The sequence below is a fragment of the Colius striatus genome, chromosome 20 (assembly GCF_028858725.1).
Source record: "Colius striatus isolate bColStr4 chromosome 20, bColStr4.1.hap1, whole genome shotgun sequence".
Classification (NCBI taxonomy): Eukaryota; Metazoa; Chordata; class Aves; order Coliiformes; family Coliidae; genus Colius; species Colius striatus.
The window spans coordinates 5458386-5472165 of record NC_084778.1 but is presented as its reverse complement, the minus strand read 5'-3'; the positions used below and the strand labels follow the sequence as shown (position 1 = coordinate 5472165).

At 37.4% G+C, this 13780-nt stretch overlaps 1 protein-coding gene across 1 annotated transcript in view; it reads right to left on the bottom strand.

The window, feature by feature from the left end:
• BRIP1 (BRCA1 interacting helicase 1) overlaps positions 1-13468 on the bottom strand; it is a 103465-nt gene extending 89997 nt beyond the window's left edge. Inside the window, exons 1-10 of the mRNA XM_062012408.1 lie at positions 13432-13468; positions 12131-12260; positions 11755-11866; positions 11086-11280; positions 10671-10798; positions 9702-9836; positions 4954-5247; positions 4252-4473; positions 3749-3948; positions 445-577 (exon numbers count right to left, since the gene is read on the bottom strand). Coding sequence (XP_061868392.1) covers positions 445-577; positions 3749-3948; positions 4252-4473; positions 4954-5247; positions 9702-9836; positions 10671-10798; positions 11086-11280; positions 11755-11866; positions 12131-12223 — 1512 coding nt within the window. The 5' untranslated portion in view covers positions 12224-12260; positions 13432-13468. The remainder of the gene's footprint in view (positions 1-444; positions 578-3748; positions 3949-4251; positions 4474-4953; positions 5248-9701; positions 9837-10670; positions 10799-11085; positions 11281-11754; positions 11867-12130; positions 12261-13431) is intronic.
• Positions 13469-13780: the final 312 nt, after the last annotated feature.

Genomic DNA, 13780 nt, shown 5'->3' with positions numbered 1-13780 from the left:
CTCCCATATAGATACAAGACTATCTGTACACTGTTTTAAAAGTTCACCTAAAATATCTATAAAGCCAGATTGAAGACAGAATCGGAAAGAAGTAACAATACTTTTAATATATTTGGGTTAAACAGAAAAGAGGGATAAACTTGAAGACAGGGTAAATACATTTCATAAGTCAATAAAAATGCAGATGGATGGAACAGACAAAACTATCGCTGACTCGAGGGTCCAGCTTATGTAATTGTACGTGACAAATTATATCCTTTAAAATATTGATTCTCCACAAATTCCAGTAGCTCAAGTGGATTGCTCCTGGGTTTTGTTAGATATTTTCAGATGGCTTTTCAGTGTTGCAGTAAAAGATGTGTTAAGCATTTAACTGTGCATTTTAAGATGTTTAACACCAATATTATGCACTCTGGTACTCATTTATATGGCATACAATATTACCTGTAAAATGGGAAAAGTAATACCAGTTATTCCCATTTTGTGCAAAATGGTGAGCATTTCTCTTCCACTCCAAACCTTACATGAAGTTTCATATCCTCTTTCTACTAGTAGACTAAAGCTCTCCTTTAACCAGCTGTAAAAAAAAGAAATCAGAAATCAATTCAGCATTACTTTTACAGATTTAGAGATACTTTGCATGTACAAACTGAACCTCAGAAAATGCACCAGACTTCTATGATGCTGCTAAATACTTGAATATATCTAATCAGAGTGAATCTGCTTTTCCTTTGACTTTTGGACTTGTCTGCTCTAGATGCAGCTCATTCAGGTGAGAAGGAAATTTGTCCATATATATGTTTATATTTTAACATCATATAATGCCTTTACAATAAAGAAAATTAATTAAAATAGAATCTGTTCTTATGATATAAGATGTCAGGCTCATTTAAGAAAGATTTCTCCTGTACTTTTAAAGCCATTCATTATTTTAACCACTGCAACTTGGTTTATCACCCCTGTCAATTGCAGGCTTTCCTATTAAGAAGGGATCTTGAGGCATGAAATGAGTACTTGCAATATTTATACACAGTAAGGGAAAGTGAGGCAATAAAATGTACATATTTTAACCTACCTACAGATATTTTAACAGCTACAATTTGAAAACTAAGTAGAATTATAATTGTGTAGACAATGTAAAAACATGACAGGACTTTTGAAAAACATGATCTAAACATGCAGAGTCTCTCACTTGTGGTTGAGCTAAAATTTACACTAAATAAATGTTTCTCCATCATCCCTGTAGTAGTACAAGACCAGCCCCTCTGTCTAGAAAAGCAGACAGGCTTCCTCCCTCTCCAGAAATGCCGAAGCTGTCTGTTCCATCAACCAGAAGGAGGCATCAGAATGACAGCTGTCATTTCTACAACAGTTCAAAATCTTTTTCTGTAAAAATCGGCTAATCATTATCAACTGAAGCACCAAGGCTTTCTGACTCTTTCAGCTCCAGGTTTCCTGTCCCGTGGCAGCAAATAATCTAATCAATGGAACAATTAAAAGCCTTCTTCCTTCTGACAGGCTAAATGCAAACAAAATCCCATAAGTACTACCATAACAATTCACTTCTTTGGCTATAATTTGCTTTATCTTACTAAGGAATGGTGATCACTAACACAGGCAGTGCAATACTCTGCCCCATTTCCTCAAACGTAACATCAAAAAGACCTGGAGCTAAAACTAGGAAAGAAAGGCCACACTAACATGAATGAAACAGATTTACAATGGATAAAACATACCAGAAAACATAAAATTTCTGTTTCCCTGTTCTGAACTTCAAACACCATCACATTTGAAATGGTCACGCTCTAAATGCAAATGCAAACTTAACACAGTGACCTGTCTAATACTAAATTATCCCCCCAAAAAATCATCTTCTGGAATAAATTCCATCCGATAAAACCTAACCTTACAGTATTTACTTTAAAAATAATGTAACAAGTATTTCAAGTAAAACAGTAAGCAAGAGTAAAATTAACATGATTCCCAGAAAGGTGTCTATGGTTTTGAAGTGAAAACTGTGATATGCAATATCTTCAGGAAAAGATTTAACAGATGATACAGACATGACTTCAATTCCAGAAAGTATATTTGCTTCTTCCCTCCCTACCAGAAAATCCCACCGTTGATAGAGCTTACTCTATTGGGCAAAGTAGTTTGTCCTGGTAAATTGGCATCTCATCAGAAAAGATTGACAGTGTGCCTCTATCAGTTTATCTTCAAAATCCTCAGAAAGGTCATTTTAGCACCTCTGTGACAATAAGTCCATGCTTAAGTGCTTTCTGCAATGGAGGCTCAGGATCTTTATAACCAAAGTTAAGACTTTTCTAATTACCCACGCATTTGGCAATGCCATGGCACTATGCAACAGCATTTTACCAATAACTGGCCGTTTACACCCAGTCTTCTGCTTTCCAACAACTGCTTTTTATGCTCTTGGCAGATTTGCCATGACAATCAACCTTAGTCTTTCTGATAAGGTTAAAATGCTTGAGGCAATCAAATCTCCAGCCATGCTGTTCTCATCTTACTAAAATTTAACATTTGAAGTATCCAAGGTAGGGGAATTAGCTTCTGCAAACATGAAAAACAAAAGCCACTTGTCTCTGTGATACAAACAGTAATTCTCAGAATACAGAAATGATAGGGAAAACGGTGCACTACTTGCTGTAGTGTACTCCAAAGTCTGTTTCTCATCATTTTCAACTTCTGCTCAGGTCCTCCCCTTCCAATTCTGTCTCCATAGTTTCTGGAGTTTATCTGCTTTTTTAGCTCTTACCTTTTCCTCCACGTGTACATGGGTAGAAAAAAGCAAAGAAAAGCATTTTGTACTTTTTCAGCTTTTCTGCTTTACTACTGACCAACTCTCACTTTCAAAACCAGTCCTTCAATCATCCATATTTCCCTATCCACTGAACTCCAGGTTTCTTGTGTTCCAAAAGGCAAGTACTAAGAGATTCAGCACATCCTTGCTTTCAATTTCAACCCAAATGACAATAATCAAAAGCACATTCTACTGACATAGTCTAGAGAGAAAAAAAACAGTCAATAATTCTGTGTGGACAACTTTTACCTGAGAATAATCAGAAATTCTAAGAAGAGAGTGCATGCCCTGTACAAAGAGTTTGCTACTTGAATTCTCTAATGACTTCAACAAGTCTCTTCTCAGAATTTGCATGTACCCCAGTTTTTCAGACCCTTATCACCGTGCTCACATTGTTCCATGGAAAAAAACACAGGGTACAACTGAAATTTATTTTCAGCTACAAAGAATCTGTTCCAAATAGATTCCAACCTGTTCCAAACACTTTCTGTCCAAGGCTCTGAAAGTATTTAATAAATGGGAACTAATTAATAATTTGACAAAATAATGCTATTACTGTTTGTCAAATAAGCAAAGAGAAGCATATGAAATAAAAAAGGTTTATCTTATGTAAAGTTTTCGTACAGGACTTCTTAAACTAGGACAGTAAGACCCATAAAGATCAGCACATCATTCAAGAGCATAACATAGTATTCAAAATGGAATTTCACTGCTTTCTTTTGAGTAAGATAAGTATGTTTTTAAATAGATGAAAACTCTCTGGATTCTTCAAACAAACACAAAAAACAAGAGACTGCCAAAGTGTCTCTCTAATGAATTTTATCTGATGCCACACACTGACCAGTAAATTGCACCAGTGAAAGGAATCTCAATGCAATTTTTATAAAACCACTAATTTATCAATGGAATTAAAAAGAGATGCCTTACTTTATCAGAGAGCAGCACACAGCTCGCAGGGGCTCATGGTCCTTCTGTCGGATGTTGTTATTGACCATGAAATCCAGCTCTTCTCGAGCAGCTCTCAGCTGACTTTCTGTGACACCGAAGCTCACTGACTCCCGAGCACAGTCCTCAATATTATGGGCTTCATCTAAAATGACTACTTGGCCTTTTAGGTTAATTTCCATCTAAAAGAGAAAATTATTGTCTAGTAAACAGAGTGAAAGACGTTTCACAAGAAACAGCAACTAACAGGATCCTGTTAAAAATAACAAGCCATTGTGAGGTTTGTAAGGGATTCTTTTCCACTGATTAAAAAAATACCATGTAACTGATCAACTAGACTATAAGCCCAGTGGCAGCATTACTTGGAATATGGAAATGATCATTTTGGGTTTTTCAAAAGGGGGAGGGAGAAGAAAAAAAGAGGGGATTTTTTAACTCCCCTTTAACATGAGTTATTGCAATCTCTTTCCTACAAGAATACTTACACTCTCCCGTATCTGTGGGTCGAGGAGATAATTGTAAGGACAAAATACAATATCTGCACACATCATGAGTTCTCTGGCTGCAAAATATGCACAGGCACGAAGCTTCTTTCCCAAGCTCACTAAATCTTCAATGTCCCAAGCCTGACACATCCTATGTGCAGACTGTTGGGCATAGTGTTCACTGATTTTATTAACACCATGATAGTAAAGACATGACTTGCCCTAAAAGCAAATAAGTGGAGATAGTTAGTGGTTACCAAAACAAAATTAAAAGCAATCTTAAAATCTGCAAGTTGTTACAGGCACTTGACTTGATTTCCTGGAAACATTTCTAACGTTTCTAACTTGTCAGACAATAATGGAAATCACATCATGTCAGAAAGAATACAGGCAAACCCATATCCTTAAAATGTACATCAGTAACAGGACCTTTCTTTCTTCCTTCTTCATCTATAAAACCATAGACAATTTAAGTCTCACTAAGAACATTAATCATGCCCTCACAAACGTTATTCCTGTCACAATAATTTTTTTCAGTATTGGTACCATGTATCAACATTTTCTAACAGTTAAATTTAAACAAAATCACCAGGAGGCACTTAACCAACACAAAGCAGTAAAATATGTTACTTATTCCAACCGTTTCCCTACTTTTCATTTTAATACGTTTGAATGAATGTTTTCTGAAACAAAATTACTCACATGTTTTCCTTCCAGCAACTCCACACACATTTCATTCCTGTTACCACCACTACCAGATACCACTGGATGAATACAGGTATAATCCCGGCTGGAAAGAATTGTCATAGGGACACTGGAATATGCTGTTCTCCTCAGCTCTCTGGTAATCTGGGATATTTGCTTGTGTGTTCGTGTTCCAAAAAATATTTTGGGAACAAATAACTTATTTCCATTTTCCTTCTTCTTTGTGTTACTAATATCTTTATCAGTTTCTTTTCCAGAAGAACAGGAACACTCAGTGCAAGGGCCAGAGGACTGTAATCCAAGACAAAAAACCATTAATGAAATATCACAATAAGAAGAACATGCTAGATCTGCTTATGGTCTATTTAGAAAATGTAGTCTAGAATAGTTCAACATAGGCCTTTAAATCACCAGGTTGACCTATCAAAGTGCAAAAAGTTTTACAACATTAAATCATACACAACATGTCTTCATACCTCAAAGTCTTAAAAAACTTCTACCAATCACTAGATACAACTTTATCCTAACCTAATGATTGAAAGAATTATCATTCCAGCAGATATGTGAATCTGTTGGCAGATAAAACAGACTACACCATATACTCTCCATTAGAAACATGTTCACCATGCCATTATGTCAAAGGCCATCTAGTAACTACAAGAACAAAAGACATGCAGGGAATAATTCTAAACAGAACCTAACCTTGTAAAATATTTGTTAAAAGCCACATTTTTTCTTCCCAAGAAGGACCACCTTTCATAATATAAAACATTGGAATAACTGCCATGAAACTGCAATAATTAGTGTGAATGAAAACACAAATAAAATTAATACTCATGAGTAACCAAGTCCACAAACACCTGTAAAAATTACTGAATTCTTCTAGCATTAAAGAGTTTGTACGTTGTTTCCACATCAAGGAAGTAACAACATGTAGATGCCCACTCAAATACTCTTCCCTCGCCTTTAATTGCAATCAGTAAGACTATCCATTATAAACAAATGCTAAGTCATGCCATTTGTTACACCACAACTCTGGGGATCAAGCTGTCTTTTAGCCTTCACTCAGAGGGAAAAAGCAAGTTCATATTACCCTTCGTCCCACTCAGCCTTGTCCGCCATTAAATATTACAATACATGATAGAATGCATGTAAATGTAAGCCTTCTGGAGCTGTCACTCACTGGGATAAAAGGTTCACTGATGTGCCAAATAAACAGGCCCTCAAAGCAGATAAAGTTACACCCATGCTGGAATTGTTACATTCCCCTCTCAGGTTGCCAGTAACAGCAGATTTCATTACCGTGTGCTGCCACATTAAATAGCCAGTTCCAAATATCCTGCCTTCTATATTGAATAATTACTTATTCACCGAAAGGATTAAAAGAAGAGTTATGAATGGGCCCCTTGTCAACAGCAAAGCAGGAAACAGCTGACATATGGTATATGTTACATATGTGGCAATCCTCAGCTTGGTTTGTACTCACACAGTAAACTGTGACACAAGTTGCACCTTGATATTTCTACAATCTATATTCTATTTTGCACTTTGAAATAATGAAAAGTCACATTAAGATTCTAACAATTAAGGCAACAGAAACAGTTTACTTACTAAGGTGTTTAGAAACACATTTCTCTTAATTCTAATTCAAGTCAGATTGTGTTTTCAGATAAAAGTAATAGAAAAAAATTAGGGCAAATCAAGCAGCTATTTTGCAAAAGCTGTCCTAACAACATAAAAATGTAGTTCAAATTAGTATTTATGTAAACATTAACAAAAAGCTCTTCTGTGATGGGTTTAGAAATACTCAGCTTATTTAAAGAATTAAAAGTGTGCTTATGTGTAAGGCTTATAAATTACAGTATTTTACAAGTGGTCTTAAAAGATTTTCTTAAAAAGGTTTGAAATGGGTATATCAGCTTTAAGAAGCACTTCAGCCAGTGTTCCAGTTTTAAAATGATACCTTTAACTTTGAAAAATGCTTTTTTAAAAAGTAAATGTTGAGAAAGTTGTAAACTTAGACTGGTTTTGTAGTAACCAGCAAGAGTATAAAACTGCCTGTAGTACCCATAACATTTCCAAAAGCTGCAGACACCATTAGCCCAAAATATATAAATAAAGCCTTTTTAGAAAGTCCCCTATAATGAAGAGAAACTTTCAGGAAATGGTTAAAACATAGTTTACATGTTGAGTTCTTCATGCTATTTGCATATTATTAATTTTGTGTCAATTCTCATTTGAATTCTTTGTTATCCTTTAAAAAACAGTTTGGCCATCTTTAAATTGTATTAAAATTCAACTATTCTATATTTCTATTAAAAGAATTTACTGTTTATTATGCAGCAAAATCTAACTTGTGTTTATCTCCCATTACTACAGCAAAAGGAAAGAGAATCCTCACCAGTGGAACAAAGTGGTAACTCCAATATGGCACTTTCGAGAGCAGGGTTGTCTCTAAGTACAAATGTTTAGACTCACAACACAGGAGATATTGGTTAAATGATAACAAACATCAGAAAATGTTTCCATCTATTTATGAAAGAACTGGGGGAGAACTGAGTAGAAATGATTATTAAGACAACATAAAGCTATTTCATAATACCCTCTGGCTTCAGAACTAAACCTGTTCTCAGCTGTTTGAATCTAAGATAGAGATTTTCATTTAGGACAGGGGAAAAAAGATACTCCTCTACTTTCTACAGTATTTAATCAGAAACATCCAGTAACAGACACCATTAGAGATCAGATATCAGACTATATGGACCTTAGGCTAATCCAGCTTGTTTTTACTTCTGTCAGAGGGTAGATAAACAGCCTATCACATCAATATTTATATGGCAAAAACGTGGGAGTCTGATTAAGAAAGAATAATGAAGCCCACCAACCTGTCCTACGTGTAAAATAGAGCTAAACAAACACCGAGGCTACGATCTTTGAAATACAAAGAGGTAAGAGGAGTTCTTCATATCTTCATCTACATTTCCCAGTTACAAAGCCATCTAAATGCTACTGCAGTGAATACCTCTTGTGTGAAATATCACACAAGCACAATCTAGCGAGATATCAGCAGTGACATTACCAGAGCTTTTCAACTATTCCTTTATGAGCTCCCAAGAAGCACAGCATTTTGCTGCTGCTGCTGCAGCCTCTTGATTCAAGCACACAAAGCAGCTGTTTATCCTCTCACAGTAACCAGCAGGTGAACCCGGTTCAATATTTATCACAGGCTTTCACAGATCACTGCTAACCAAGCAAACGTTTTAATTAAGCTGGAGCTTGCTTCAAAGAGCTCATTCAAAATGTCAATCAGCGGGAAAAGGATCAGATACGGTGTCAGGTGAGAGCGTGTAATACAAATCCACAACTTTCTTCATCCCATCGTGGTAAATTAGCCTATTCTGGAGTCCAGACCCTGATTGTAACAGGCTGCCAGTCTCCTGGAATGTGTAACAGAAGTCACTCAAACTCCATTGTGAAGGTTGTAAGCAATATGTTAAACTGCAATGGGCTAGCACATTAAGACAGATTCTTTTCACAGCTGTTTTTTGATACCCTGAGTGTTTGTTACACTACTCTCCATTTACTGTTTACTTTTTTTACCTAGTATAAATGGGGATTCCTTAACCCAGCTGCCCTAGTTTCTCAGACTGTATGCTTTGACAGAAGTAATCAAGGGAGTACTGTAACGGTATAATTTCTCATCTAAGCTCATACTAGAACCACCCTCTCTTGCAAGAATTAACAGCAGAGGACAGAAATGGATTCCCAAGCTCTGGACTGAAAGCAGCTAAGAACAGGCAGTCCCCTTGGGCAGAAGGTCTTCACCCACTGGATCTACAGGTGTTCTGATGCAGCAATGCTGGGCTGTACCTTATATAACCACCAACCCAGTCATTCTTTCTCTTGGCTTTAAAAAGGACTCGACAAGAAACTAAATCTTTAAAAAGAAACTTTAACAGAAATAGATACTTTTATTATCTCTAGTTCATTTATCTTAACTTAAACACTACACTGTTTACTACTTTAGAAAGAAATAAACTTTGAATAGCATATTGCACTGCCAACCTGCAAAATCAGACCTGTGGATAGCACATACATTCTAACACATATATGAACAGCTCAACTACTACTACAAAAGTGAAGAGTTTTCTTAGAAAACCAGACTGATTCAGTATTTTGTTCTTTAAGATGTTGTTGATCCATACTAAAAGTTTTCAGATTTCTTCATATGACATGTCTAGAAGTTGTAAATCAAGTTTTTCATATACCCACACCAAAGTATTAAAGCCCATTTTACAAGCAAGGAAGGAAGATCTTTATTTGGAAATCAACAGCACACTCTGCTGGCCTTTGTATTTCAAACTATCAATTGACATTCAGTGGCACAAAGCACTTGAAATCCTACTCAAGAAAATTCATAGAGCTTTCTAGAACTAATCAAAATTACTTGCCATCAAACTACCTAGAACACAAATTCATTTCTGGGAATTTAGCTTCTGGTGCCTGAAAGTAACACAGCAGTAACACTGCAGTTCTCGTTATTGACAGTGACAAAGTACAACTTCAATGCAACTTACATCCCTGGGAACATTTACCTTAGGCTGTAACGCAGCTGGAGGTGCAATGTTTTCTGAAGCTGTATTAACAAGCTCCATTTCATGCATCACCTCTCTACAGTAAAATATATTTTTGAACTGCTCCTGAACTAACAGTCCTGGTGTAAAAGATGTTACTATATTACTTACTGTCTGGGGAGACAAAGTAGTGGTTTTCACAGTTTTTTCTGAGTGAACAATCAGCTCTTCATTTTTTCTCTGATGATGAACTTCCAAGGCATCAACTGGCTGCACTCCTTTTGCCAGACAATGACGTTTTCTAACCTGCTGGGGACAAAAAGCACTGTGTTCAAACAGACTGGACAGAAGTATGTGATTACCCTGGCAGTAATGTTGTTTCAACTGTCTTCCACTGAGCCTGTTTCAGTAACACTGATGCATCGCTAAATAGTCCAACCAAACCTAAGCCATACAAAAGTCACTTGGGAAAAGTTATGAAGTATTAATTACAAAATTCAGCATCAAGAACAACAAAAATCTATTAGTACTGATGAGCTTTTCTTCTTTAATTTCCCACTGTTACAAAACTGATTGTATACACATCATCATTTCTAAGGAGCAAACCTCCATTACTCAAAAAAGAAATAAATTCAAGTCAAAGTGATCTAAAAGAATCAGCAAAACGAACCATCTGAGCAATACTCAAAAACAGCGTAAAAGCTATTCCAAGTGCACATCTGAACATATGTACGAAGTCAGGTGGTACCAACACTGATGCAGATGAAAACTGCACTCCACATATCAGGCCAGAGATAAAACAGAACACTAATACATTCATAGTATTATTTGTATTTATAATACATACTCACAAGAGCATTTGCAAATCCACAATCTCATACCTTGGCTTAACATTACAGGTCAAACAAGGGTAAATACATTTTGGGGGATGTTAGGTGTCTAAAACACACAAGATGTTATTTAGGACAGAGACTCCTTTGTAACAAGTAACAATAAAAATGAACAAAAACTTGTCAGTCTAAACTATGACTGTGACATGAATCAACTACTCTCCACGCCCTTCTCTGAAATGTTGATTGATATTTGACAGCTTAGTTGAGCTATGCATGGATTATTTTACAGCCAATAAAATTTGCTCACCTGCTGCTCAGTCTCCAAAGGACGAATTCTTTTCCTATCTACTTGAAAATCATCATTCTCCTTGTCACACTGAGATAACCTTTTTTTGGCAGACAGTTTTGAAGCTAGTGTCTCATTTTCCTTACATTCTGTAATTAAAAATAAATGGTGTGTCAACTACTAGGAATAAAGGGCAACATTTTAAAAATAGAATTCATTAAAAACACATATCATGTAGGAGATAGTATTAGACATTTCTAGACCAATTAACCATCATTTCCATACAGATTTCTATGCAGGGCAAAACTATGTAGTACCCTGCTATTATAATGGTAAAAAAAAAAAGAGTCTCTGACTTGAAAGCAAAACTATTTACATCATTGGCTATGTATTTTACTTCCAGAACAGATTTTTAACTGCCTGTGTAAGAAGTTACCTGTGCTTGTTAGTGAGCCTCCAGGTTTCGTGGAGCTTCCTGCTTCAGAGTTATTAAAAGAACAAGAAGCACCATGATTCACACTTGTTGCAGCCTCGTTGCTCTTAGATTGAGAATGACACGTGCAGCGACATGGCAGTGAGGGCTCTGGCTTTCTGTCTTCTTTTTCACGTGATGATGTAAGCACTGCTTTCTCTAAAGGGCACAGTCATTTGTCTTCCATTAAAAACTACTCAAGACTATTCAAAAGAACTAGACTTTTAAAAAAGTTAAGATGAAAGCTCTTATTCAGGTAGCAGTTATAAACCCTATGTCTCTTCCAAGCTATCACCAGCACTCTTTGAGGAACTGCAGAGTGAAGAATTGTAACAACTTACAGCAATGAAAAATACTCCTCTTTTCCAATTCAATCTGTGTAACTGTAATCCACAAGTATTCTCTTTCAAAGTTGAAACAGTTACATAATTCTCTTGTAATAACAGATTGCTAAATCCAGCCGGTATTACTGGCTATTACTGGTTTATGTTGCCAATAAGGCAATAACAGTGGACAAAAATCTGGTTAGATCCTTGAAACCAAATCTTTAAGGACTGACAAACTAAACCAATAATTCATTATAATTGCAGTTTGATAGCAAAAACTAGGCAGACAGACACTAAGACAACTTACCATACAAAGACTGCTGCCATGATAATGCAGAACAAAGCAATGCCAAGCTTTTGCCGCTTCCTGTAGGGCTCTCCAACAAACAGTGTTGCCCATTATTTAAGCCCTTAACAATCTTTAAGGAGAATAACAAGAACAAAACCAGAATCAATAGGAAAAAATCCAAAACAGGATACCTTTAGTTAAGCTAGAAATAGCTTCTAAAATTAGACCAGGACACCTGCTGTCTTGTAAAACAAAAACCTCTCCCCCACATTCACCTTTAATAATAACAACAGGTCAACAAGGCTCTAAATTTAACGTGTTAATTTTCTAACACTGATAGGTACCAAAACCATAAGCTATTTGTTTAACAAGTGTTAATACAAATTCTTCTTACAGCATTCATCATAGCAAGTTGTGAAGGGTAAGCCTTGCAAGGGAATACGATCTTCACTCCCCCGATAGTATACTCTGACACATCAGAAGACATTGCCACTTCTTCCTCTGGTTTACTTAAAAGTTTAGAACTGCAATAAAAAATACTATTAACAAGTCAATACCAACAACCAGGCCAAAGATAAAACAACATATGGCACCAAACAAAACCAAGCAGAAACTGCTAACCTGATAAGGGGGAGAAGCGGCTGAGGACGTGACCAGAAATGGCAGTTAGGAATTTATACCACACACCATCAGTTCAGACTTGGGCCTTTTTACAAATGGAAGCAAGTTGCCATCGATGAGTGACATCAATTAAAACAAAAGTATGAATGAACTGCACACATCATTTCAGATTGTATTTCTCAGACTGAACATTGTTGGGATAAGAACCCAAATCCCTGGAGGAAAACTATTTTAGGATATTTAGTAACTAAAAATAGCCAGTGTTACAATTGTGGAAGTCTATTAGTTAGAACTCCAAGACAATACAAGCTACAAGGACACAGGAGGCAACAGTAGTTTGTTCTGTTAACTTTATAATAATGAGAAAATAAATCTGGACAATGACTTTAAAAATGAGACATTTAAAATCTAACACTTTTCTTTCACAAATAAAGCAGTAATTATTCAGGGGAAAATGAAGTATCACCCACTTTACTATTCTGAGAGTATTATCTTGCATTTCTCTCTGGATAATATAAGAAAGTCTGTTTTTCTATCAGGCTAAAATAACACAATTCTTGAGTTAAAAATACTGAAGAGGCATAAACAGCTTTTAAAAACTCCTATGGGATTTTTAAGTGACACTGAGGGGATTTTTTTTCTTTGTAGCTTTTCAGTATCTACAAAAGGGAAACTTTAAACTGGCAGATTCCCTGTGAAAAATCGATTCTCTACCCTGTGCCCTCATCTGACTTAATGAGTGAACATATGCATCCAAAAACCACCAACGTATGGCGTGTCTCAGCTTCATCATCAACTTTCCCAGCAGGAAAACGAAATCCTAGTAAAACGAAACAGAGATTGCTAACTGCCCGGGATACCGGGAACAGGAGGGACCCTCCTCCCGGCCAGGAACGCCTCTGGGAGGCCCGGGGCCGCTCGCCAGAGAAATCCCGACGCCCCCTTGACCCCACTCGTAGCTGATGAGAGCTCCTTTGCTCCTATGCGGCCCAGGGCAGGGAGCGCTGAGGAAGCTGCTGTCATCCTCCCATGCGTGTCGCCCCGCCTCAGCCTCCACCTGGGCGTTTCCTTTACCGTCTTTAAGAGGGAGAGGAGCCCCCGCAGTCACTTCCCTGCCGCTGCCAGCGCGGTGCCCTCACAGCCGCGCTCCGCCCCGCCACCGCTCACCTCAGCGGCCCGCGGCCCCATTCAGCAGCCGTCCTTCCCGCCACCGGAGCGCCGCCAATCAGCTGACAGGAAAGAGCCCTGAGCCGCCAATCAGCTGACAGGAAAGAACCCTGAGCCGCCAATCAGCAAACCGCACACTGGACCGCTTGCGCCCTTCCAGCTCCTCGCTACTAGAACCAATCACAGAGGGCGTTGTTGGCTGCCGAGGCGCAGCCGTTGCGAGGCAACCACGCGCGGATGGGCGCTGAGGGGCGCG